Raw genomic sequence first — 27711 nt, forward strand, 5'->3', positions numbered from 1 at the left:
TCGGGTCGAAATACTTTTAATCATTTTGTACAAAAAAAAACTTTTCACAAACTTCATGAAAAATCTACAACAAATTTAACGACTAATCTTTGATGTTATATTATAGCTATGTTACACTATTCCGATGACCTGAAATTAAGAAATATATAAAATCCACCTTAACATGTTAGAAAAGGAACTTACTAGACTTTGGTAATCGTAAAAGTTCTGTATCGCCCGCAGTAACTTCATATGGTTGACTACGATAAGTATACGAAACATACAGAAATTTATCTTCACCAACTGCAGGATCAAAGAACCCAGGTAATTGACTCTACAAAATTTAAATCAATTTACAATTTGGTACTTCTCTAAAGTAAAATGGTCTATATTTATAACGTACCTTTGATTGTTCGTACAAAACCAATTTACTATCTCGTACTAAGCATTGCAAGGGAATAGTAACATTTATAACTTCCTCGCTTTCACTTTTTTCTAAAAAAAAGTTTTGGTAGTGATTATGGAACATAAATCAACTTAGGTACCGTTTAATATTTTCCCGTATAATGCTTTATTAATTATAAGGCCCTTTTTAGACTCCTCGTCAGTGCAAATGCGCGCGTAAGTTGCAGTCATAAGGTCTACTGCCGCCTGCGCCTCTCTACGTTTCTCCATTAACTGCACTTGATTCTTTTGTTTCTCTTTTTCGATCTTTTGCGCTTGCTGTTCTTTATGGAAAGGTTCGACTATGCCTTTTTTTACCAGAACATACACTACTAAGGGAACTACGGTTGCGTAGAAAATGGCCGATGGCATTACTTCCTCGCATAGGTGTATAGGAAATGAATATGTTTGGTTGGCCCGATTTAATCTAAAATAAACAAAAATATGATTGTCCCATTAAACCCAGGTTGGCGAAAAGAACAAGAAAAATTTATATACAAGGTGGTGGATTTATCTCAGAAACGGTTTCGAATCTTTTTTGAATAATCGATGAAAAGGAATCATTTAAAAATATTTTCAAGATGGCCGCTTATTCGGTTGTTTCAGAATAATACCAGAACTTCCTTATTTCAAATGGCACTATCTTCTCTGAGGGCATTTTCGAATTCCTCATAAAAAATTAGTATGACTTTGTCAATATGATGCTATGGCTAACTGACATGCTTTTGAAGTTATTTAACATTTTTGACAAGAGTTTCAGAGGTTCAGTAAATTATCCACTGTTGTCTGACAACTTAGATAATGTTTTTTTCACGAATGAACAACTAAAAGTTCACGCTATCAAATGTTATTGGTCTAATTTTTAAATGTGATTCGAAAATAATACGAATAAGCGTTCAAAGTTGACAATCAGTTTTTGGTCAAAAACTCGAAATTTTTGAAACCATACATTTACTATGCATCAATGGAAAGGGTAACAAAATGTACAGGGTAAGTCAACTATTGTGCGAAGTAACTTAATGCCTTGAAGATAAAATTTTTCGATAGAGTGGATTTGTATTGATGTGGTTGAATATTCTCCACATTTTAAAACATTTGGAATTATACAGGGTGCGCTCACAAAGTAGGGCGGCAAAATGGTACGTTTTTTAAATAGAGCCCGATTTATTTGAATGCGTTTTTTAGTTCTACGTGTAATTGTACGACTTTTCTTTATTATACAGTGTGTAAAGCGATGGAGTATACAAGAAGGAATTTTTTTTTAAATATTGATTTATGAAAAAAATTTATTCTGCATGATATTTTTTGCTTGCTTTGAAAGTACCAATAACGTTTCGATTGTTTGTGGTTTGATAGCAATACGCTATCTTGATTATAATGTAGAATAACTTTCAATAAAAAAAATTAATTTTATTATTTTTCCAGATTTCTATAAATAAATTTTAGATTATCGAAACGTTATTGGTACTTTCAAAGCAAGCAAAAAATATCATGAAGAATAAATTTTTTTCATACATCAATATTTTTAAAAAAATTCCCTCTTGTATACCCCATCGCTTATTTACACACTGTATGGTTAATATCCGAAAAACTAGTAGTTTTAAAGAAAAATCGATTTATAGGAAAAATTTGGCATTTGCTCGCGCGAAATATCTTGGTTTTCCTAGTTTTTATATTCTAATCTTAAATAAGTTATATGTAATTATACAGGGTGTCAATTTTAAAACTTGCAGTCGGCCATATTTTCCAAACTAAAGAAGATATTGAAAATCGCGCAAAACCGTTTCGGGGGTATCGAGGGGGAACCAGATTGAGGTTATGAAATGACAACCCCCCGGCCCCCCCTCTTCAAAAATCCTAAATGGCAACCCCATACTTGTGACACATCGTTGGAAAGCTACTGAAAAATGCTTTCCAGTGGTACCAATAAAGTCAATATTCATTAAGACAATTTAACAAAAATTTAATAATTAACAAAAAAAACTAAATGTTGACATTGAGGGATTTATGGCAAATTGGCCAAGAACTTCAACCTGAGCTTTCATTAAGCAATCTTTTGCTTTCTTTTTTTATTGACTTACAGTACAGGTGACGTGTGAAAAAATATTCATTTATGGCTCCAAAAATCGATCAGCTAGAACAATTAATGAGAGACATCCCAGGAGAAATGTAAGCCATGCTTATGTTGAAGAATTGGTCGCTAAATTGAAACAAACGGGATCTGTTATCAATAAAAAAAGAAAGCAACCAAGATTGCTTAATGAAGCAGCTCAGGTTGAAGTTCTTGGCCAATTTGCCATCAATGTCAACATTTAGTTTTTTTTTGTTAATTATTAAATTTTTGTTAAATTGTCTTAATGAATATTGACTTTATTGGTACCACTGGAAAGCATTTTTCAGTAGCTTTCCAACGATCTGTCACAAGTATGGGGTTGCCATCTAGGTTTTTTGTAGAAAGGGGGGGGGGGGTTAAGGGGGTGTCACTCAACGTCATTCTGGTTCCCCCTTGATACCACCGAAACGGTTTTGCGCGATTTTCAATATCTTCTTTAAGTTTGGAAAATATGGCTGACTGCAAGTTTTAAAATTGACACCCTGTATATGAGGTGCCCATGCAAAAAAAGGCAATTTTTATCTGCCTCGTCCAAAACGAAAATGATATTGATTAATTCATTTTTCGAATAATTCATTCAAGTCGAAAAACTGGAGAATAAATTTAATAGTAAAAACATAAACAAATATCTTGGTTTTATCCATTTTTAGCGCATTTTTTAAGAATTAAAAAAAATGTGCTATTGTTTGCGTTTTGTCCGTCCGTCCGTCCGGACCCCCTTCTACGGTTTTGAACTACTTCTAGGGGAATGGTCCTAGAGTCCTGGAATTTTTTGCAGTAGGTAGCCTATACTTTGTAGGTGTGGCAGACGGCCATTACATTTCGCTGTCTAAAAGGGGGACCTCCCTCCCCAAGAATTATTTCCTGAGATGCTGTTTTTGAAAGTAAAATGTGCATAACTTTTACATACAACCAATTAGTCTCAGATTTTGCATACGCATGCCTTTAATGGTGCCAAGTTAAACTTTAGAAAAAGGGGGGGGGGGAGGTAAACACATGTTCTGCCCTTCATGGTATTCTAATGAAAGGTCTCATCCAAATAAATTGGTTTGTACAAACTATAACTTTCCCGTGCGACTCTTTTTCGAGATCAGTGAGCGACGGAGACTGAGGGGGGGGGGGGGGTTTAAAAATTAATTTTTTCTCTCATTGTGGAACCGTTTTCTACCAACTACTGCCCTTCTTTCTGTCCTCTTATCAAAGTACGGACGGAGGTGGAGGGGCGGGGGGAGTGGAACTAGTTTTATCATTTCATGGTACTCTAATGAAAGGTCTCAACGAAAGGAATTAATTTCTACCAACCATAGCCCTCCTCCTCGACCTCTTATCGTGATCGGGTATATTCCCTTATACCTCAAGAATGGATTGTCGGAAGAGGGTACCCAAGGGCGATTGAAACGTCTGCAAGAAATATATCCATTGGTGATGTCAAAACAAAAGCTATTTCGGTTAAAAAATGCGCTTTATATGCACAAGACCTGTGCACAATTTATACTTGTTTATGCTGTTTCCATTGGTGCATACTAAACATTTCTGGTTTCCATTTCAAAATTTCGAGTTTTTCACCAAAAACCGATTGTCAACTTTGAATCCTTATTCATATTATTTTCGAATCATATTTGAAAATCAGACCAATAACAATAAACCCCTAAAGCAGATCTAAAAAAGCGGCAGAGCACCTACGGAGTCATTGGATTTCACCCATTTTCAATAGGCTTGTTACATGTGACATATAGGTCAACTGTGTGAAGTTTTGCACAAATAGGTTCAAGCATCTATAAAGTTGCATCGCTTTGCTCTGCCGCTTAATCACATATGATAGCGTGGACTTTTAGCTGTCTATTTGTGAAAAAACATTTTGGTAAGTTGTCAGACAACAGTGATATGGCTAATTTACTGAATGTCTGAAACCGTGAAAAAATATCAAATATTTTCGAAATCATGTCAGTTAGACATAGCATCATATTGACAAAGTCATACTGATCTTTTATGAGGAATTCGAAAATGTCATCAAAAAAGATAGTGCCATTTGAAATAAGAAAGTTCTGGTATACAACCGGAAAAGCAGTCATCTTGAAAATATTTTTAAATCGAAACCGTTCCTGAGATACTTCCTCGGATACTTCTAATTGTCCACTTAAAAACACCACCCTGTATATGGGAATATACCCCAATGTAGTTGTGTCACAATTTGAGACAAAGGAAAGGTTAGTACCTAATTTTAAGTTTCACTCCTGTTGGTACACCTACAGCTACTGCTGCGGATAGCCAAGTGTGTTTTGATACTTTTTTTTCAGCGCCATATTCCACCATGCCGCCGAAAGTACCTCCCCTAAAATAGTTACAATGAATTAACAAAAATGTGATTGAGTCACTCACACTCACTTAACTGCGATTTTCAGCCTCAACTCCTGATTTAACATCTTTTTGGTGTAACTAAATGAAATGAACGAATGAGGTAAACCAACTTGCACATTAAAATTGTAGAGGCCAAATTCTAAAATCGACAATTAACCAGTTGAAGACGGCAATTTTACACATTACCAGAATCTTTAACGATCGAGGTAGAAAGTAAAGATCTCAGTCCACCCTGATATGTAAAGTATGTAACTGTGTGCTTATCAATCTGCATGGCTAATGCTATCATGAAATTCATTAAGAAATACTTCAGGACGAACTATCTCTACTTACTAGACATTATTCCAGGTCTCAACCCTTGTGGACTAAATTGTAGCACAGTACCACCATTCCAAAAAAATCGCTTCGATAGAGTTCTAAACGCTTTTAGTGAAATCGCAGGCCCGTTACCTGGAAAACAATTATTCACAAAGAACTATTATGATTTATGGTGCATACCTGCCAACATTTCCACTTCCCCCCAGCTTTTGTGAGAAAAGATATGCCTCCAACTAAGATTAATTCCACCGCTTCCTGTGCCATTGTGCGTCTGCAGTTGTCCCGCTAACGTGCATGTATCCTTCTGTGTTAGCGGTAACTCAACGGATTGATTAAAATTCATTCCTGATATTTCCACACTCGGTAACAGGCTTGTTGGTTCACTACAAGCAAAAGTCACAAACATGAAACATTAAGTTTCCCCTATAACTCATACATATTCGGTTTGATTTTGGTGGAACTATAACTTCACCCGTAGTAAAATACTTAATGTGCAATTAGACATGTTTGAATTTTGCCAATTTTAAAATATAAGTTAAATAGAACCCATTTCCCTTAAGTAAATTGGTGCAGGTACAACCTTTTAGCCGGGAGGCTATAACTTAATGGATATAATAGGGCGGCACTTTACTTACATATCCAACTCATTGTCTAAGCTTAAATCATCGATATAAGGGTTAAATAAATCTGTCGCATTAATATTAATTGTAATGGCTCCATGGGGATTTGTGCGTTGTTGCTTAAGTCTTTCCGCTTTTTCCTCGGCGAGCTGTTCGTACTCGGCCCGAATTTCTGCAGGTGTCTTTGTACGCTGAACAATTTCCCAACCTTCGGTTTCTAAACCCTTAACACCCAAGCTATCATAGATCGCTCTTCGATGCGGATCGGAAAGCACTAGACAATAACAACTTATAAATTGAACATTAGCGGCGTCGCATACCTTCGTACGCTTTCTTAGTTCTGTTGAACAGTATTTCAGCCTTCTCTTTGTTTTCGGGATCAAGATGTTTGTCGGGATGATAGACGCGACTAAGGCTACGGTAGGCATTACTTATTTCTTCTTTAGTTGCCTAAAACAGCAAAGTAATTTCTGTTTATATAATTAATTTTGAGGTTAGGCAGCGTGAAGTAATTATGTACGTTTTTTTTTAAGTCTTCCTTCAGCCTACCTCTCGAGATACGTTTAAAAACGCATAATAATCTTCATTAAAAACCAGCTCGTCCTCTAAATCAAAATCCATCATTCACCAAGTAGTATTCCCATATAAATTGTCACATAAACAAGGAGATTCTTTGAATTTGTACCAGTTGGGTAAAGTGAGTGTAGAAATTCATTCAGACTATTTCATATTTTCTAAATTGGGTATGGAATTTGAACAAAAGGAGCAGTGCCACTTTTACCTAAAAATATAAATAATTCAGTTATCTTTTTTTGACTCACGCTATATATACCATAATATACAGGTTGTCCAAGGAAGTTGGGTGTATCAAATCGCGTATGCATATGTATATATATATACACGCAATATATATACCAGGTCACTCCTGTGCCTTTCGGTCGCTATGTGGTATGAAATACAACCAAACTAGGCTCACTCCTGTGCCTTTGGTACTTTAAGAGGTATGAAACTACAATATGTTCAGTGGGTGATATTACCATAAGAGTAACCATAATCATACTTTCAAAGTACACATCATATCAGCTTTTCATTCCTTATCACCAGAGTGACTAATCCTTTATCGACTTGATGAATAATGAATAGCATAAAATCTTACCTTCTGAATTACGTTTTGTGGTGTAGAATTTGCAAGAAATTTCAAAAGCCAAAAATCCAAATTCTCACTTTTATTCAGAGCTCCCACTAACTTCTATCAACTTAACTTTAATAATAAACAAATATAAAGATTTTCGAGTGACTAATACCTATAAACTGAATAAAAAACAGTAAGAAGGTTGAAGAGTGTAAGGAAAGCAATACTGCTGAAGAAAAGGAAAGTTAAAAAATATTTTTGTGCAAAAGAACAATGTTTTTAATTGTGTGTATTATGTATTTTCTATAATTATTAATAATTTATATTTTTAATAATCATTTATTTATTTATGTTGGAACCCTTTAAAAACCGAAAAAAACTGAACCGGAACCTAAAATACGGAAACCACAGAACCGGAATCGGAACCCTTAAAAATGATTCTACCTAAATATTGCAGAACCGAAAACTATATTTCATGAGTTCCACTTCCAACCGCTGTTTAAATTACATCAGCGCCTCTAGTGATGTTATCTGAATCCCGAATAAGAAGCCATAACTCAATATCAAAAGAATAATCGTGAATAACCCGTGTACTAATTTTATATATAGGATTTCATTTCACCGGAGAGCGACGGCAATTGTGTGGTCGATCCTACTGCAAAATATGCGGTGTCCAAAACATGTAGTGTATATTATCGAGCGATAAGAAATAGTCACTTCAAAAACAGATAGTTTTTAAAAAGGTTTGCATTCGGAATATTATTTTCCGTAAGAAAGCGTTTGTGAGATAGGCAACACACAATACGGATAGTGCCCCCTTGAAAAGAAGATATGGCAATGCCGCAATAAGTACGAATCATTCCCGCCGTTCGCCACGGTCAATCTAACCTTAGAAAATTCAACGTAACGAATATGTAAATTTGTACATACGCTTTATTTATTTATTAAAATGCGCAATCATGTTTTCGAATGCATTAAAATGGTGTGTTAGTTCAGAGTATTCGCAAAGTTGTCTTTTATTATTTTGGAAAGTTTCAGTATTGGAAACCAAAAGTACAGCTGTGTTATATCGAAAGACATTTTTACAAGGTACTTAACGACAACTGAAGTTGCCGCTGCCTTAAGACCATTCTACTTCTCCGTGCATCCAGATTTATTTGGCCAACATCCAAGTCAACGGGTACGAATTGCAAAATGTTGAGAATTACATAATTACAGATTCTGTTGCAGTCTACTAATGAAAACTCGTTGAAACAATTAAGTTCATATATCGCTACGGTTCAGTCAAGGAAGAGAACTGCGCCATGTAACTTAGAATTTTATTTAAGAGATAAGAAAAACGAATCCAGTATGTATACGAAATTCACAGATTGTCTCATAACCATATTGTTGTAGGTACTTTTCGTTTGGTGAAAATACACCTTAACATGAACGACATACGCACAGTGGTTTTAACCGTACTAAAATGTTGTGCTCTTTCCACAGAGTATGTAGATAAAATACCCAAACCAGTACAGCATATGAAAGCCTATCGAGTGATGACAGACGATATTGACTTCAACGATTTAGAAAATGACCCTAGTTTTAGCATGTCCGCTTTCAATAGCAAAATTAAAGAGGCGAAGGACGAGTTTAGGCTTAAAGTTTGGATTAAAAGGAATTACGAGTTGGCACGAAAGTTAACAGCTGCCCACCAACCGTTGCGAGAGGAAATGATCAAATTGAAGAAGAGTTTTTTGGATCGATTAGGAGTTTTAGATATATACTGGGATTGTGGTTGGAATGAGCGACATTTTATGGGGTGTTTGCAAAGTTTGAAGGCTATGACCGAACAATATCCCAATGAAATGGCCATTTTGAGAGGTAACTATTGTTTTTTAATGGAGGTATTTAAGTATTGAGACAGTTTTTATGTGTCTCGACCTTTTGCTATGTGAGCAGAGGAGGTGCACTACTGATTTTAAAAAAAGTGATTAAACCGATTATCTTTTGCTCAGTGTTAAAATAAATAAAAGTTTTAAGCAAGCTGCTGAAAAGTATTTATCTGGAATGGACAACACAGAAAAATAATATTAGGTCAAGTATCACATTGGCGTTGAAAAACATGAATTAATTAAAAATCATTTCTTAAAGAAAACGATTTCATTATGAGCAATGAATTTTTTCTTTTTATTAATAGGACAAAATTGGTTCATAGATAACCAAGATATTTAACAGTTCCGAAACTTATGACGCACTCTGTATATAGTGATTTCACTGACAGTTAGTACTTTGGGTAAAGTTCAGGGGGCGTGTTAGGTAAACTGTCGCTTTAAATAATTCTTAATAATAATAATAATAGCGATTTAATGCCCAACAGAGAAATCTCCAATTATAGGACACACCAAAAAAAAAGTACAGTATATTAGTTTCAAACCATGCAGTTTACAATTTACTGACAAGAGATGTAGTAATTGTTGCATTGATAATTGATATTGTGGTATGTACTCTGGCGGCTGATTGAGATAACAGACCGTATCATATATTACTATTGCATTAGCACACAATTTATGCAGCAATGCAAACGAAGTCCATGTACTGTCAGATCAAGTAAATTATAATCAAAAATCTATAATTGCTTCAATATTCCACACTTTACTATTGTAACTATGCATGCTACTACACTAGGACTAGATAGACACCGGTTCTATAAATTGGGAGGCCCCAATTTTGTCAAGTCAAATTTTTGAACAGGGGGGGGGGGGTCTCACCGAAATGAATTGGTTTGTACAAACTAAAACTTTCCTGTGCAACTCCTTTCCTGTATTCCAATTAAAGGTCTCAACCTTAACAAAAGGAACTGAGGAGATTGAGGGTGGGGGAGGGGGGGGGGTTGGAACAGGTTTTATCCTTCATGGTACTCTAATGAAGGGTCTCAACGAGTTAATTTCTACAAATCATAACCTTTGTCAACCGCTTTGTCAGAGGAAAGTCCCACAAAGGCAAAATGAATTGTCTGACAAGAAAGAAAACATCGATAAATATAGCATGCCCCTTACAACGCAACCCATACTAAGCTATTTCGGTTTAAAAAAATGCCCTTTATCTGCATAAGAGTTATGCACAATTTATACTTGTTTTTAATCGCAACCACTCTGAATATAGAAACGTAAAAAAATGATTATATTATTATTTTCATCTTAATCCACAGTAGTTGAATTAAATACAGACACCACTGTTCATAGTTTCTAAGCTTGTAGATTTGTTGCAAATTTTTAATAATTCATGATACAATAAATTGTTTTGACAAAATTAACAAAAGATTAACTTTTTTTGAACGCAAACTAATAAAATAAAAAAATTAATTAAGAAAACTATTTTATATGATGTATACGCTTACGTAAATTGTTAATGTGCGTTAGTGGAAGAAGTAAATGTTATATTTTTGTCTTCAATAGTAAAAATGCATTTATCATACACAAGAAATAATATAACTAATCTCACTGTTTCATCTGATCAATTTACATGTTTTATCAGTGTAAAATTTTAGGTAGAACGTTGGTATTTGCTCCATTTACTGGAGTAAGCCTTGATGGTCACATCATGTTGTATAATGGAGAAGTACGGCACAATTGGTTGGATGTTAGTTGATTGATAAGTTTAAAGATCTAAATTAAATTGAGTCAAATTGCAGAGTATAAAAAAAATTAAAACATACGACGAGACTTTACAGAGAATACCTGCATTTGAGAAAGCAGTTTCTCAAGTTTTATTAAATATACAAGTTGTTAGAAGGTAAGCGTAGATTAAGTTAATGGCTAATTACGGCTTGTTTTTCTAGAAAATTTATGCCCAAAATTGAGGCGGCCAATTACGAACGAAACCTGCAACAGTTGACGACGAATATTAATAACTATTTGAGCAGAAAATCGTATCCTCCCGAATGGCCACCGACGCTCAAAGATTACGAGATAGTTGTCGAAAAGTATGTATTTTACTAGGTAATTGCTTAATCGAATGAATCAAATTGAAGTGAGGCCGGACCGCTAATGGTGTCGCCGACGGGCCAGTTCATTACTCCCTGCACGTGTCCTGGAGTGTTACTAGTCAAATTTATCACTGAAAATCTCACGGAGGCAGCAATAAGGATTGATAATTATAAAAGGTATTTGTTTTGTAATGTTTATATAAATTAACCTCTGTTATTCTGAGAAATTAATTGAAAAAATATCCCTCCTCGAATCACTATATTTTACGGGGGTGAAAGGATAGATGGGTAGAGGTAAAGGGATGGTTAATTCAGCACACCTCACACGCACCAGGTTAGACAACAATTGAATTTATTTCTAAAATTGAAGGGAAGAATATCTCTTGCGCAGTGAGGCACTTTTTTGGCGTAGTATTTTCAATGCTAATGAAAAAGTATCCTCGTGGAAACAGTTCCATATGAACCAAAAGCCCATCAGTGCCGTGTAGATGGCGCTCTTTCGCGTTATGGAAATGCAAATAGTAACGAGTTTCTTGTATTAATATATTAAAGTATTTGAGTATACTTGTACTGGAACGCGCGCTCCGTCGATCTGAGAGAGAGAGAGAGAGAGAGAGAGAGAGGGACACAAGGGACATCTCTGTCCTACTCCCTTCGCGCATGCATAGAGCGACCGATTGTCTTGTCGCAACGTATTTAGTGATTACACCAATGAGCCTTGCGCGCGAGTGATAGTGATAGAAATCCGCCTTGCGCGGTATCTCTCTCAGCCGGCTACGTTTCTATGGCAGTGCGCGTTCCAGTGTAAAGTAGGGAACACACGATCGGTGATTATGACAAACATGTATGCGCGTACTTGTTCGTCGAACATCAATGCGTGTGTGCTGGCTTGAAAAACTTTCGAACATGTAGGTGCATTCATGAAGTCTGTCATACTTCTTTTCTGCCTGGGCTGAAAACATGTGCGCACGTACAGTCTTTGACAAAAGTAATGGTCGCTGAATACGAAAATCCTGCAGCATACGCAACCAACATTTAAATATATTGTGCAACTTGGAAATACAAATCAATAAATGAAGGTATCTCTAACTTGCAGAAACAGACGAAGCCCGATGTTGGTTACTTATGCTGCAGGGTTTACCTATTAGGCGATCATTACTTTTGTCAATGACCGTACATGTTCACCCCTGTGTTGACCAAACGCACATGTTCGTCACGGACTTCTTCCGTGTGGTAAGTTGATTGCCCCATAGTGCGTAATGAGCAGGATGCAAATATTCTCGTCCATTCTGAAGTGATTTCGCCAATTATCGGGTTTCAGTTTTAACGTCTTAACTCTTGTACTGTTTTGTATGAGAGAATGGTTCCCATTTCAAAATCCAATCCTTACACAATTTTTACGACGGTTTTAGATTTAGCGCATTTTTACGAAAATAAAAAAAATGCACTATTGTGACCAACATGCAGGTAAACAATTCCGGTTTCGTCAGTTGTAACGGAAAGGACGGAAACGACGACAAAGCAAACCTTCGATTTTAACGGCAACCGCCACACAAATACATGGCGTTATAACTACGTTGCGTTGCTTTCTTGGTATATAAAGTGGTAAGTAGGTCAACCGCAATTACCTCTTCTAAACTGGTCAATGGCTGTTCAAATGCTACTTCTACACCTTGATCTATCGTTGATGTGTACGGAGAAGTACTTGTGGAACAATATTTAGCACTTTTTCCACTAAATATATATAATTTAAAGGCACACGTAAAATATGCTTCAAACTTGTTTGGCCTAATGAAGGCGAATGCGCGCGCACTTTTTCGTTTGCCCGTGAAATCTAAAATTGCCCTATACTTTGTTTAAATTTAAATTGCAAATATACCTATTCGCTGTATCTATTGGTATTGCAAATTTGTATATACCGGGTGACCCAATAAGACTGTTGCTCGGCCATATCTCTGAGGCGTGTTCTTTCGGCTATTTCGCGATCATGATTTCAAAATCGTGATTCGTAGAATCACGTTTTACGAAAGAACGCGTAAATTTAAATCAAAGTATGGTTAAGTTTACGTAGTATACATTTGCATTCGAATTACGTATTTTTTGTTTGGATTATAAAAATAATTTAAATACAAGTGGAAGTACTTGCACGATTATGCTCCTCTTCAATTACAAATATTGACTAACCTAACATTTGAGCAACAATATGCTTGCATTTGTAGGTTAGGAATTCATGATCATAAAACGTTTATGTTCAGTTTGTTCACGATTTTAGCAATCATGATTATAAGATCACACTTCGAAAGAACGTGATTTGATAATCCAAACGCTTTTGGATCACCGAAAGAAAGCGCCTCTGGAACCATTTGTTGTATGACTTAGGGGTAAAAAAAATTATTGGGTAAATCGGTTATGAAGAATCACTGGAAAATATTTTCAAGTTCTATAAATGACCACCAGAGGGCGTAACTGCCATCGTAAATTTGAAAATTGCACTTTCTTTAAATTTCGCATAATACACTAAACATTCTTTTTTCACATTTTTAAAGAGAACCAGTTTATCTATCATTTTCGTAAAAACAAAAATTCAGTTATTTCAAAAACAAAGATGGCGTGGGGTGTTCAATTGTTTTTGCAATAACCTGCTTTAACTTCTTAACCGTTTGACCGATTGTAACAAATTTGATAGAATCAATGTTATAGTTATAGTTAATTTAGTTGACTCCTTCTCCGCCAGGGGGCTAGTTTTGCCACTGACCCAAAATCCTAAAAAAATCAAAACAATCAAATGGAATATGACCTTTTCTTTATGAAAAAGTAACCAAATAATATCCAAAGGAGCCGGTGAAAATCGTTTTCCAAAAGCTCGTTCCTAACCTTAAATATTGGGAAATTGAGATTAATTTAATTAATAAAAATGCTTAAATTGTATCTTAAATTTACTTTTTACGTATTTCCGGTATTTGCCGATGGCGCGAAAGAAAAGCACCCTACACTTTTAGGTAGATCTTTGAAAATTAAACAAATGAAACACTATTGATTATAAAATAATAACAGCCGTAATTTGTAAATTATTCTGCTGTGTTTACATTCAGAAAGTGCAGTTTTTTGAATTTGTAATCTTTTCTAAAATGCTGATTTCTAACCAAGCGATATATTTTGTATATTTTCAAAATGCGACCATCGCTGCCCGCATCTTCTATTTGCGTTATAAGAGTCGACCACGAACCATCGCCGCCAGCATATGCTTCTTCGTTGGAAATAGGCATTTTAGAAAATATTACAAATTCAAAAAACTGCACTTTCTGAATGCGTAAACACTGCAGAATAATTTACAAATTACGGCTGTTATATTTTATAATGCATCGTGTTTCATTTGTTTAATTTTCCAAGGCCTACCTAAAAGTGTAGGGTCCTTTTCCAAACAATCTTTCGCGCCATCGACAAATACCGGAAATACGTCAAATAAGATATAATTTAAGCATTTTTATTAATGAATAATCTCATTTTCCCAATATTTGAGGTTAGGAACGAGATTTTGGAAACGGTTTTCACTGGCCTGTTTGGGTGTTGTTTGGCTACTTTTTCATAAAGAAAAAGACATCATTCCATTTGATTTTTTTAGGATTTTGGATCATAGTGTCAAAACTAGCCCCCTGGCGGAGGAGTCAACTAAATTAACTATAACTATAACATTGATTCTTGTTGCCCAACGAATGCTCTTTTCATCGATACCAAATTTGTTACAATCGGTCAAACGGTTAAGAAGTTAAAGCAAGAGGAACAGTCATATTGGATCACCCGGTACATTTCTCATAAAGGATGTAAAACTGTCAAGAATTTGACACATTTTTTAGGTTACTTATAGGTTTGGCGAGAATGTTTTCCACAAATAACCGCGATCCAAAAGTAACCGCAAATAACCACAACCACGACCATGGTTCAATGCTTTTGATTTGCGGTACGCACTATGAGTATAGTTAAATGAAACGTCACATTTGAATATCCCATCAAATTCGATACGTTACCTGAATAAATAACTATTAATGCCCGTTTGCACCGACAAATTTTAAGCCGAGCTTAGCTTAAGCGTTGCTTAAAATCCATGGCAACCATTGTCTCAATAATCGTTGTCATGGATTTTAAGCTACGGCCATAAGTCAATAAATACTGTCAAATGTAGGCAATAGATCGTCTGCTTTATTTATGATGCAAATGCTATAGGTTTCAATTTAAATAATATAAACAATTCCATATAAGTTTCGTACCTGCAAAATCTATCTTAAATCAGTACACAATTTGAATGAAAATTCTAATGATACATTCAACTATAATGTACCCCCAAACGATATACATAAACGATTATTCAGAGAAACGCAATTCAGTTATACCTTCTTTTGAAACAGTTGATATGACGTCTTAAATGAACATGCAGGTAAACAGTCCGGTTTCGTCAGTTATTACGGAAAGGACGGAAACGACGACGACGGCAGGATTCAGGATTGTTACGCCGAACGCCTCCCTCCATCCTTTTCACAGCAAATTGTCGATTTTAACGGCAACCGTAGGCTCTGTAGGTAATGGTCGCTTTCTTGGTATATAAAGTGGAAATGGTAAGTAGGTCAACCGCGATTACCTCTTCTAAACTGGTAAATGGGTGTTCAAATGCTGCTTCTACACCTTGATCTATCTTTGATGTGTATAGAGAAGTACTTGTGGAACAATATTTAGCACTTTTTCCACTAAATATATATAATTTAAAGGCACACGTAAAATATGCTTCAAACTCGCCCATAATGAATGCGAATGCGCGCGCACGTTTTCGTTTACCCGCGAAACGACAAATTGCGCTATACTTCGTTTAAATTTAAATTCCAAATGAAATATACCTACTCTCAGTAACGATTGGTATTGCAAATTTTTATATACATGGTAGTTAAAAAATATAAATATTATTCAGGTACCATCTCAAGTCCCTACTAGACGTGATTTTAGTGATATATCAAGGCTTATCAAGGACTGGACGCTGAAATATATTTTATTAGTTATGCACTGCGGATGTGACACGTTCTTTCCGAGAAATCTGACTTCGGTGGTATTTGGGGAGTGAGGGAGTAGGTGGTGAAGAAAAATATAAGCAATATTTGTATTTAAGGCTCATTGTATTATAATTAATCACATTGTTTTTAATTACAGAGACAAATACGTGGAACGCTCCTTACATCAACAGTGCATCGATGAACTGCATCTTCCCGTGCTTCACAAGGATGACAACGTAACGCCCGACTTAATGATACATTGTTGCAACCAGTTATTGAGATGCAAGGACGATTTAGAATACCTCAAAGGTCTCCACCTTAACATAACAACGTACTATTCCGTCTTAACCGATGGTACAGTATGCATTCCTTGGAATTGGACGTTGTAGCAAAATTATTTATTCTACTTACTACAAAATTGTTGTTGTACAATTAATATATTATATGATCAAATCACACGTGAGTTTTCAGATGGGTTTTTAGGGTACTGCTTTGGCTAAACGAGGAATTGCAAATTGTACATGTGAATGGTTTTTCGCCTGTGTGGATTCTCTCGTGTACTTTTAAACTTTCATTGGTAACGAAGCTTTTGGAACAGAAATTGCACGTGTATGGCCTTTCGCCTGTGTGGTAACGGGTATGAATTTTTAACGCTTGAGCTGTTATAAACGACTTTGTACAAAATTTACAACAATACGGCCTCTCTCCGGTATGCTCCGATCGGAGGTGAAACTTCAAATGTGTGGCAGATGATAGCTTCTTATTGCACATCATACAAATGTGCTTGGGTTCTTTTTTTTCACCAGTGTGCCTTCGTATGTGCTCATTCAGTTCGCATCGTGTAACAAAAGTTTTGGCACAAACCTGGCACATGAAATCTTTTTCTTTTGTGTGAATGTATTTGATATGCGAAACTAAAGACGCTTTCATTGCGAACGATCTGTCACACAGGCTACATTTGTGTGCTCTCTCACTGGAGTGTGTGATTAAGTGGGCTTTTAATCCGTCTTTTAACGAAAATGACTTACTACATATTTCGCATATAAATAATTTGTCCCTTGTAGCAAAGTGAATCTGAAATAATCATGTCATAATGTAGCACACTATTTTAAAGTGTTTACCTTTTTATGTTTATTCAAGTAGGATTTGGAGGGGTAAAATTTGCGACAAATTTCACACCCAAATGGTTTCTCACCCGTGTGTATTCTTTGGTGTCTGATTAACGTGGAGCGGAGATCGAATCCTTGATTACATTCTGGACAATTGTGAGGTTTCTTTCGATCAGAGTGCTTCGCTAAAAAGTGTTTACGAAGTGACCCTGATTCCACATACGATTTGCCACAAATTTTACAAGAGTGACTGCGAATACCTGTATGCGTTTTAAGGTGCCTGGTTAATTGTCCTTTACATGTAAAATGTTTTTCGCAAATGTGGCACTTGCATAAATTTTTCTGAGTAATAAAAGTAGCCGGAGTAGAGTTTTTCAATTCTGTTAAGGCAAGTTGCATTTCAGAATTTATAACTTTTGGGGCTCTTGGTTCTTGTCTTTGCACTAAATTGTTTAATAAACATCGTTCTAGTATTTTATGTGATTCTTGAATTTTTCGTTTAAAATCGACTGACTGCTGTAGAATTGTTGCGCAGGGATCACATAAATTGGTCGGAAGACCATCATTTTCAGTGGCCTTTTGAAAAACACACTGTCAAACTTTTGTATATAATTAGTTCCAATACTTACTTTAATATTGGTTAATTCATCCATCAATTGTGTAGCTTTAGCATTAAATTCAAATAAGTACTGCATTTTTGTAGAAGACTGAAGGCAAATTCTACAAATTTTTTTAAAATCTAAGTGATCGTTTTTTACTTCTTCACTCATTATTTTGAGTGGACACGAACGGTTTCCCTCCTGCAATGTATTTTCTAGAAAAAGGAGTACGATTACGACTTTAAAAATCAATAATCCAGGACGTTTGTAGCTTTCATGCTATTGATGCGCAATCAGGTCTAACAGATGACGCCACTTTCTTAATAAACGCGTACGACAAAACGTATTTGAAAGTCTGCATGTTTGCTTATTCAAATTGATATGTTTCAAGTGAAATGCTCTTATTATGTATTTGTGGACTGATTTGGCTCGAACTTTTTTCGACAGGCGCCGTCTCCTCGAGGGGTAGGAAAAGTGCGGCCGAGTCTTTTTCGGTAGTGGCAAGTTTAAAACTTTGCAGCGGGCAGGACAGGAGATGCGAAAAACTTAATATTGCGGTCACACCACTCCCCTCCATCTCTTTGCTGGTGTGGGGAAGGAGGACATGGAGGGAACGTAAAGGCGCGAGTGGAGGCACTTAGATTATTTGCATGTTTTTTTTAACTGTACAGAAGCGAAGGACACGTAGGTAGAAGTCACGCGTTAAACAAAGAAAAAAACAAATTACTTCAAAAATTTGGTACTACTTACAGTTCAAACGAACAAAGTTACTGGCAAAAACGGCTTGCAATGAGGCGTGACGTCACTCTTTTTACGAGTTGTTATGGCTGCATGTTAATTGCGTTTATGCCCGCGTTCGTTTGGCTGTTATTTGTGTTCATCGTGTTTGACTATATTTTGGGAACGTTGTCCGAGTATTCGCAGATAAGATAAAGAGTGTTCATTTTCGAAGCGTTAATTGTTGAATAAGTGATTAAAGTACAAACAAACGATGAGCGCACTGAATCAGTGGTGTATTGTTCCGAGAGATGTCTCCAAAATTCGAGTAAAGTGTGAATAATTTACCACATTTTCGGTAGTCTCAAAACAAACCCACGTCAGCGTAGTGTTAAAATGAGAAGTATTTTTGATACTTATACCAAAGAGTTTACTCTTTGCTTATACGATGGGTTATATTAAAAATGAGCGCTTCAAGATAAACGTCCTTTGACCCGAATCAAATTTCTTTACAAATATTCTAAAACAACGTTCAGGACAACGTAAACAACATGTTAACGATTCAAATTAATTGATAACTGCCCAACGGTAAAGCAATAAAAAACGGCCTATGATACAATAATACACAATATATTACAGTAAGAAAATAAGTCAAATTCCAAATGAAATTCTGACCAGGGCTGGCTTTAGGCATAAGCGGTGTAACCTTCCGCTTACGGCGCAAACAAGAGGGGGCGCAAAAGTTACTCTAATTTAATGACTGCCGATTGCCGAATCACGGATGTAAAACGTCTTCTATTTTTAAGACAAAACAATCGTGGATACCACGATATAACATAAATTAAAAAAATCCCTAATATCATAGATACTGGGTTGTTGGGAGTCATCATCATATAATATATCTGCCATGCCAAGGATTTATATCCTTGGAGAATTCCCTGGAGAATTGGATGTTCCTGTTGATATGGGATATTGGCATTGTAGCGAATGTTCCGGTAATCCCGATGGACATCTAGGGGCCATGAAAAATTGGTCATCGGCAATAAAGAACAAAGGCGAATGTGACGCAATATTTCCGGGAAATATGATTTGTGTTGTTCTAGAATGCTTGAGAACATTCTGGAGCGCTGGATAATACAAGCAAATACTTGATACTTTGGCATATGCCTGGCGTAGCAGCCTATAAATAAATCACGTAATTAAATTAACGTTACAATATGTTTTAAATATGAACCTCTATACAGGGTGATTCCTATAGTACCTGCCACCGTTTGGGAGCGTGTAGGTGGTGCGTAGGGGAGTATTTTGATATAGGACACTTGGGGTCGGAAATCTAAAATAAGGGTGCCAGAGCCAAATTTACCTTCTGGAATTTCGCGCCTGTAGGTAGGCAACCCAACCGGCCGGCGGTGCACACGGAGCGATCTCAGGCGGCGATGTGTGGCTGACACTTGATCAGAATTTTGTTTAAACCCACGAAATCCCGTCTGCAACGACGCGTATCAAGTGAATAAACACTATGGCAATAGTATAATAATAGTTGGCTAGATGTAGGAAGTGCATTGAGAACAACGGTGGCCACGTTGAACACTTGTAAACGTTATTGCTTTTGACTGTCGTTTTCCCTCCTTCCCTCCCATGTCGCTTCCTCGCGCTAACTCGCTCTGCATTGCTCCGCGCGAAACGTCGGTCGGTTGGGTTGCCTACATACAGGCGTGAAATTCCAGAAGATAAATTTGGTTCTGGCGCCCTTATTTTAGATTTCCGACCCCAAGTGTCCTATATCAAAATACTCCCCTAGGCACCCCCTATACGCTCCCAAACGGTGGCAGGTACTATAGGAATCACCCTGTATTTTTAAAAACATGCTTGCCAAAAGTTCCCATTATTTAAGTTTTGGCGCGGCGGACAGGGGCGCAAATTTCAGTGCTTGAGCCGGCTCTGATTCTGACGATGGGATTGATGACAGCGCCCCAACCCCCTCACGTGTTTAGATATATTATTGATTTTGATTTGCTTGAGATTGGCCAGTTGTGTACTCGATTTTTAAACTCATTTGGATTGATTAGCGACTTCAATTCTTTGTGTATGAATCTGCCTTTTTTTTGTTGTCTTACGTACAGAGGTAGATACCGAAATGATAAAGAGATACTTAATAATAATAATATGCCTTTATTTAATAACTGCAGTAGCCATATAACAAATGAGACAATTACCATAAAAAAAGCAATTAAAGAGAATTGTAAAAAATTGATTAAAAAAAAATTGATAAAAAAAAATTAATGTAAAGAAAAGAAACTAAAATAAATCATAATGAGAACTACTACAGTTTTAAATCGTAACGTGGGAGATACCTTCTGAACTGGAGAAGCTCCGGATAATTAACAATGTAGGTACTTCACATACTTAAAGTAAGAGACTTCAGAATGTTATTTTTCACACATTGGAGTTTTTTTAATCTGTTTTGGGATGGCCCTTCTTTAGCTTATCAAATGTAATAGATTAACGTCAGGTCGTTGAATTTTTTTACTCAACGGTCAGGTTGAAATTATTCAAATTCAAGAGTTACTTCTTCGCATTGTTAAGTTTTGTATATCATAGATGTGATGTAAAATGTGTGTTTAGCGTTTTCCACAGTTATCTCTCTTGCTCCCGATTTCCCTCTATACTTACCTTTTGTGAACAGTGATTCGAAATTTTCTTCGGCTTGGTTCTTTTGTCCAATGGAGGAGCACATGTCATACATTTGGCTTTAAATGCATTGTGTCTAAATTTGTAGGAACTCAAAATGCTGAACACTTTGATTCATTTTACACTTTTGATTAATATTATTCAATAAACTTTCTTTTGCTTTTCAAATTCAATAAGTGTTATTGGCATTCCATTTTTTTGATAATAAGCATTCGGTACCAATCAGTACAACCTAAGTGTGAGGATTGTATTACTACAGTGGTGTGCCAAGTTTGTGATTTTCTCGTTTTTGATAGCTCGGGAGTTGTCGACTTAGGTACATCAAAATTAGTGTAGGGGACCTGGAAGGTACAAGAAGTACAGCACATTAGTACCTACGAATTTTATTGTCCCTAGAAAAAAATCAATTATTTTTTTATTAAACGTTATATTTCATAATGTTATCATCGATAGAGAGATCAATTCTATCTTTTTATGTCTAAATTATTAGAAAAAATTTTTCAGTACATAAATTTGCCATACAAATTGATAGAACTCTCATTATATGTTAATATTTTAAAAAGTATGTGTCTGTGTCCAAGATAATATCTATTATGGGGATCTCGGAAGCCATAGAAGATAGAATGATGAGATACATATGGACGGATTCTTAGACTTAATAAGTTTCTTGATTGAATTCGATGGAAAGTCACCGCTGTAACGGGCTTTCCCTATACAGAACTTTGAAAGAGGGCAGGCTTTCGTTTTAGCGTATGTCGTATGTGTATTTTTGCATTGTAATAAAATTATTTTATTTATTTATAACCGAAGTGGGTACTTTATTTAACCGTCAGGAAACCAAAAGGGAATTAGCAAAATAAAGTAATAATCGCGGTTAGAAATGCAATTTTATTTCAGATGTAAATAGAATAAGAACACTACTTTACGTATGTATATTCGGCTCAAGGTAAACAAAGCGAGTCATTGCAAATAAAATGAAAGCGGAGAGAGTTGTCCGTTCAGTATCGTACAGTTTTAGACTCGCGCCTGGACATTCTTAACATATTAACGTGTCACACTTCGCTTTATTTTTATTGTACAGGTGTTTATATATTTAAGATACAATTAATTTTTATTTCAGCACCTAACGGTCATTCTTTATATGAGTTTATTGCAGTTTTAAATAAAGTTGATATTTCCTATCAATACGAAGTTTTTTTTGTTGCGAACAAATGTGGTTGGTTTAACCATTTGTTTCAACAGGATTGTTTCGTCTCAAATCGCCATTTAATAAAATGTTATTGTATTACAGCAGCTAAGGCGATATTTTTAAGAAAATAAGAACCATTTCATAATTTAATAAAGATTATTGAGGTATTATTTATCTCCTTTACCTTTTCCTTAAGAGGCCAGAGGAGGGTTATATATTGATTGGCAATTCCGAAGATCCAATGTGGTCTGGATCAGTTAGACTGGAGCATTCGCCATCATGCGAAATATGCTGGAGGTGGTGTTTCAAGATATCAGGGTAGAAATTTTGGTCTGCTGTCTCAACCCCGGAGAAACCCCGCAACCGTAACAAAGTTAATTGCTTTTTATTCGACAATGGAAGATGCACCAATAACGGATTAGTTAAATTTGCTATATGGGCAGACTCAATTGTTTAGTCTCAGTCTTAACATCGATGTCAAAATGATACATAATGAAATTCGTGCTTGTGTTATGAATGTGAACGCAAATGACAAATATTGAATTGTTCTAAATCAATCTATTTAAGTACTGTTATAAAGCCATCAATAATTAATTTCATATAAATAAATCACGTAATTAAATGTACAGGGTGACCCAAGAAGACTGTTCCTCGGCCATATCTCGAGAACCGTTTGTCATATGACTTAGGGGCAAAAAAATTATTGGGTAAATCGGTCATGAAGAATCGCTGGAAAATATTTTCAAGTTCTAAAAATGACCAACAGAGGGCGTAACTGCCATCTTAAATTTTAAAATTGCATTTTCTTTAAATCTCGAGCAATAAACTAAACATTCTTTTATCACATTTTTGAAGAGAACCAGTTTATCTATCATTTTCGTAAAAATAAAAACTCATTTATTTCAAAAACAAAGATGGTGTGGGGCGTTCAATTGTTTTTGGAATAACCTGCTTTAACTTCTTGACCGTTTGACCGATTTTAACAAATTTGGTATGGTTGAAAAGAGCATTCCTTGGGCAATGAGAATCAACCAAAATATAGTTAATTTAGTTGAATCCTTCTGCGCCAGGGGGCTAGTTTTGGCACTACGACCCAAAATCCTAAAAAAATCAAATGGAATGATATGACTTTTTCTTTATCCTTACTTTACCATGCCTATATATTCTGAACTGTTTAATACAGGCGAAAAAAGAATCTTCATTCTATTGGAAAACAGGTGACAAGTTCCACTACAACATTAGATCCAAAAGAAACTTGGTTATGGATTCTTACCGCACAGTCAAAGGAAGAGACGTCCACTATTATATCAAAACATGCTACAATGTGCTACCCAATACGTTGAGAGATCTGGAAGAGAGGGAGTTCGGTGCCAAGATGGAAAGTATATTGATCAGCAACGCATGTCATTCCATTTGATTTTTTTAGGATTTTGGGTCGTAGTGTCAAAACTAGCCCCCTTGCGGAGAAGGATTCAACTAAATTAACTATATTTTGGTTGATTCTTGTTGGTTGCCCAAGGAATGCTCTTTTCAACGATACCAAATTTGTTACAATCAGTCAAACGGTTAAGAAGTTAAAGCAGGTTATTGCAAAAACAATTGAACGCCCCACGCCATCTTTGTTTTTGAAATAACTGAGGTTTTGTTTTTACGACTCGCGAAAATGATAGATAACCTAGAGATTTAAAGAAAATGCAATTTTAAAATTTAAGATGGCAGTTACGCCCTCTTGTGGTCATTTTTAGAACTTGAAAATATTTTCCAGCAATTCTTCATAACCGATTTACCAAATAAATTTTTACCCCTAAATCATACAACGAACGGTTCCGGAGATATGGCCGAGGAACAGTCTTATTGGGTCACCCGGTAAGTTACCTTGTATGTTACAGTATGGAGAGTAGTTGATATTTAATAAGCACTGTACTTATACGTACATACTAAACAGCGCGTTGGTTTTATAGAAAAAAAAACAAACCAAGGGAGAAAAATACGTGATCAACGAACGTTTCGGAGAGTATGATTTGTATTGATTGAAGATTTCGCTTATCAAAACCCGTCTCCAATTTTGAGAGTTGTTGAAGAAAATCTAAATATTTCGGAGCCCCTACCTTGAAACATCCCACAGGTATCGAGGTGGCGTTGGAAAGTCAAAAGTTTGAGAAGGCTGTTTTAAATCTTTATCACTGTCTGACAGATGTAATTGCATATCCAGTCCTCACATTAACCACTGTATCAATTTTTTGTTCTGCTAATGTTTTATATGGCAATATGATTATGTACAGATTACTGATTAGTATTGCCAATAGAAGAACTCGTACATGACTTAGATAGCATTAATTTGTCAGTGTACAAGGTGGTCCAAACTGGACATTTTCCTATGCAAACGCCCTTTATTTTACGAGATAGACAAAAGAACCTAGGTGTCTGGAGGACAATTTTAAAAAGAAAATCACTGGCGCAAACAGAATTTAGCTATCTCTAATCGTTTGGCCGCTAGGGGGCGTTTCTTATTATTCAGTGAGTTTCTCTTTAAAATTGAGCTCCTAGGTCCATTTTTTCTGAAATGTCCAATTTGGACCACCCTACACATGTAGCCTACCATTTCTTTCTTGTATGGATACACCATGCCGGATACAATGAGAGTTCACATTGCAAATGTAATCTTATGTGATGCAAATTTTCTACTTATATTGAATCAGTCGTACCTACCATTAACATTGAACTTACAGCACTTAATTTTACACAAAAAAAGTTAAATAATTTTACTTCCAATGGCTCTTCATATGTGTTCTAAGCGCACTACTTTGAATATACGCTTTCCCACATACATTGCATGAATACGGATGTTCACCAGTATGTATTCGTTCATGCACTTTTAGTGTTGACCTTTCACCAAACGCTTTCCCACAATGATTACACAGAAATGGTTTTCTACCTAAATGTCTTTGCTTATGTGAATTCAAATTACCTTTAGCTATAAACCGTTTCTGACAAATATCACACACATACGGACGTTCACCGGTATGTACGCGAACGTGCACTTTAAGTTCTGCCGCCGAGCCGCACTGCTTACCGCACTCAGTACAAACGGCGTTCGGTGGAAGACCAAGTCCTAAATGCTTCTTTTTCATGTGATTATTTAAGTGCACCTTAGTACTGCAAACTTTAGAGCAAACACTGCACAAGAAGTTATTGTCGGTGTCGTGTATTGCACCGAAATGTCTCTGCATGGCCTCCTTTGTAAAAAATGATTTATTACAACCGGAACACTGAAAAGGCTTTACTCCGCTATGCTTTCGTTTATGCGTCTCTAAACTGCCAGCAGTTAAAAGAAATTTATCGCAAATATCACATTGAAACTTTCTATCTCTTACTGTGTGGATCTACAAGTAAACACAAGTATTACAATCCCTATTCTTTCTTCCTACTAAGAGGAGCATTTTAAAAAGCTTACTTGCAACTGCCCGAGATGGCGCCGTTTTTACATAGTAAATTCAGTAGCAGCAGAGGGGCACATAAACTGAATGTAGTTAAAATTTGACTCCATCAGTACCAGATTAGCAGACTGCGATAGAATATTTTTAAATCTCTTTCTTGGTTATAAACATGCTCTCAATATGCATATTACAAAAGAATTTGAAAATTATCGAAACAGTATTAAATTTTGTGTTTCGGGCTTTTTAATTTACTCCTCTTATTGTAGAAACAGGGTATACAATTACTTACGATGGAATGTTGGCGCAAAATTGCTTTAGTGGCAAAAGTACGGTTACACACGTCACATTTAAATGGCCTTTCACCAGTGTGACTTCGTAAGTGATCATTCAAACTGGCCTTGGCGTAAAACTTTTGTGCACAGATTTCACATTTGTGCCTTCTGTCATCGTAGTGCCGTTTCATATGCTCTGCCAAAACCTGTGACGTTTTAAATGGTTTATCACATTTGCTACAGATAAACGGGCGCGAATCATCGTGCGTTTTTAAATGTCTGTTGTAGGAGTTTGTGGAAGTGCATTGTTTTCCGCATGTAACACATAATAGTTCCTCTAATGATTTTTTACGTTTTGGTCCTGTTGTAACGGAAGAAGTTGAAGTGATGTTGCAGTTATCTAACGCAACACTTTCTATCACTTCTATAACGCTGCTTAGATCTGATGTCAGTTTTGTTGAACTTGATGGAGCAAATCCAGCATCACGCTGGTTCAAAAGGTCTTTTAATTCATCCTCATCTTCAATAACGGAGTTGGAATGTTCGGAATGTGTATCGTGTGGTACACTGGAAGTGTCGAACACAAAATTCACATCATTTTTTACTTTCTTTTGTAATAACCATCGGCCAATTTCAAATGATCTTACGACTTGTTGTTTAAATACGTACCAACGACTGACATCATTCGCACACTGATGACATACTAGATTATATAAACCGTTATCCGGCGTTACCTAAAATTATGCTTTTGGGGATCACTATGAAAACAAGTTGAGTTTGTACTTGGATCGAGGCACACTCTAAGAGCAGATCTGCTACTCCTGAGTCGCAAATTAAACTCATTTGATCGTGTTTGTTTAAGCACAACCTGCATACCTCTTCTATGTGCACATGCTCGTACTCGACGAAAGACTCCATACTTTTTTAGAAACAAATTATTGTAATTTAAAATTTTATTTATTTAGGTTATGATGTTGGATTTGGAAGTGGATCTGTTACTATTTTTACTTGTAGTTTACCTCAGATAGGCGGTGTATAAGACTACGTTCTTTATACAGACAGCACAGATAAAATACCCAAATTTTATCTGTGCAGACAGGCATGTTTCAAGGTTAATAGAGAAAGTAGGTTGCCTATACCATTGATTATATACACTTATAATCAATGCCAATACTCTGTTTTTTAACTATATTTTCTTTCTAGGTACCTTGCCGGCATGGTTAGCAATAATTGTGATAATATTAACAATCATTTTTACATTTGTATTATGTTCATATTTGGGTATTTAGATTGGAATCTCTCTAATCACAAAATATACATTTGCACCACATTCAATTATTCATCTTACAAACCTTTGGTTTGTGTGCGAAATTGTTCAAGGACTCAAAGGCTCCCGTTCATCTACATAACAGTTATTTATACAGTCGATCAATAAAGACATTTATTATTGTTATTGTTACTACCTTTAGAGCAGTCAACCCACTGTAAACGCTGGTGGCCTTTTCTCTCACTGTTAATACCCAGGGTGATCATTGACCAGCCTTTTTTAAACGTTTTGAATTGTTTTTGATTACTTGAATGTTATCCATATTATGTGTTATATTTTTCAAAAGAAAATTTAATATGCTATCTTTTTAGATGAAAGCATTAACACAGTGTCCCATTTAAAAAAAATGAGATTAGATCCGATAACTTTTTTTACCTATAACCTTAATACAAATTCATGTGCT

At 35.8% G+C, this 27711-nt stretch overlaps 4 protein-coding genes across 8 annotated transcripts; 1 reads left to right on the plus strand and 3 right to left on the minus strand.

Moving 5' to 3' along the window:
• On the minus strand, nucleotides 1-6682 carry LOC116172028 (dnaJ homolog subfamily C member 11). 2 transcript variants are annotated; one of them, XM_031489119.1, is made up of 13 exons: nucleotides 6665-6682; nucleotides 6382-6613; nucleotides 6153-6282; nucleotides 5848-6106; nucleotides 5393-5595; nucleotides 5228-5344; nucleotides 5081-5176; nucleotides 4922-5033; nucleotides 4752-4868; nucleotides 525-850; nucleotides 383-474; nucleotides 184-313; nucleotides 1-129 (listed from the first exon to the last, which is right to left on the minus strand). In XM_031489119.1, the coding sequence occupies exons 2-13, from the start codon at nucleotides 6454-6456 to the stop codon at nucleotides 107-109; spliced, it is 1680 nt and encodes a 559-aa protein (XP_031344979.1). In that variant the 5' UTR covers nucleotides 6457-6613; nucleotides 6665-6682; the 3' UTR covers nucleotides 1-106. The 2 variants fall into 2 exon arrangements, with proteins under 2 accessions (XP_031344979.1, XP_031344978.1); XM_031489118.1 differs by lacking the exon at nucleotides 6665-6682 and having other exon boundaries at nucleotides 6382-6653.
• A 1118-nt stretch (nucleotides 6683-7800) lies between these two features.
• LOC116171429 (T-cell activation inhibitor, mitochondrial) lies at nucleotides 7801-16425 on the plus strand. Its single transcript, XM_031488274.1, has 9 exons — nucleotides 7801-7946; nucleotides 8003-8144; nucleotides 8195-8312; nucleotides 8360-8827; nucleotides 10494-10585; nucleotides 10638-10738; nucleotides 10785-10928; nucleotides 10977-11108; nucleotides 16125-16425. Exons 1-9 carry the CDS (start codon nucleotides 7924-7926, stop codon nucleotides 16354-16356), a joined length of 1452 nt encoding a protein of 483 aa, XP_031344134.1. The 5' UTR covers nucleotides 7801-7923; the 3' UTR covers nucleotides 16357-16425.
• On the minus strand, nucleotides 16387-18619 carry LOC116171430 (gastrula zinc finger protein XlCGF57.1-like). 3 transcript variants are annotated; one of them, XM_031488278.1, is made up of 4 exons: nucleotides 18426-18619; nucleotides 17706-17890; nucleotides 17089-17652; nucleotides 16387-17041 (listed from the first exon to the last, which is right to left on the minus strand). In XM_031488278.1, the coding sequence occupies exons 2-4, from the start codon at nucleotides 17844-17846 to the stop codon at nucleotides 16421-16423; spliced, it is 1326 nt and encodes a 441-aa protein (XP_031344138.1). In that variant the 5' UTR covers nucleotides 17847-17890; nucleotides 18426-18619; the 3' UTR covers nucleotides 16387-16420. The 3 variants fall into 3 exon arrangements, with proteins under 3 accessions (XP_031344138.1, XP_031344139.1, XP_031344137.1); XM_031488279.1 differs by lacking the exon at nucleotides 18426-18619 and having other exon boundaries at nucleotides 17089-17261; nucleotides 17337-17652; nucleotides 17706-18176; XM_031488277.1 differs by lacking the exon at nucleotides 18426-18619 and having other exon boundaries at nucleotides 17706-18176.
• Nucleotides 18620-20740: 2121 nt separating this feature from the next.
• LOC116172565 (zinc finger protein OZF-like) lies at nucleotides 20741-27016 on the minus strand. 2 transcript variants are annotated; one of them, XR_004145695.1, is made up of 4 exons: nucleotides 26765-27016; nucleotides 25999-26715; nucleotides 24982-25655; nucleotides 20741-21424 (listed from the first exon to the last, which is right to left on the minus strand). XR_004145695.1 is itself a non-coding variant. In XM_031489795.1 (3 exons), exons 1-3 carry the CDS (start codon nucleotides 26897-26899, stop codon nucleotides 25035-25037), a joined length of 1473 nt encoding a protein of 490 aa, XP_031345655.1. In that variant the 5' UTR covers nucleotides 26900-27016; the 3' UTR covers nucleotides 24750-25034. The 2 variants fall into 2 exon arrangements, 1 of the variants encoding a protein (XP_031345655.1); XM_031489795.1 differs by lacking the exon at nucleotides 20741-21424 and having other exon boundaries at nucleotides 24750-25655.
• Between the last annotated feature and the right edge of the window lie 695 nt (nucleotides 27017-27711).

The sequence above is a fragment of the Photinus pyralis genome, unplaced genomic scaffold, assembly GCF_008802855.1.
Source record: "Photinus pyralis isolate 1611_PpyrPB1 unplaced genomic scaffold, Ppyr1.3 Ppyr1.4_LG5, whole genome shotgun sequence".
NCBI lineage: Eukaryota > Metazoa > Arthropoda > Insecta > Coleoptera > Lampyridae > Photinus > Photinus pyralis.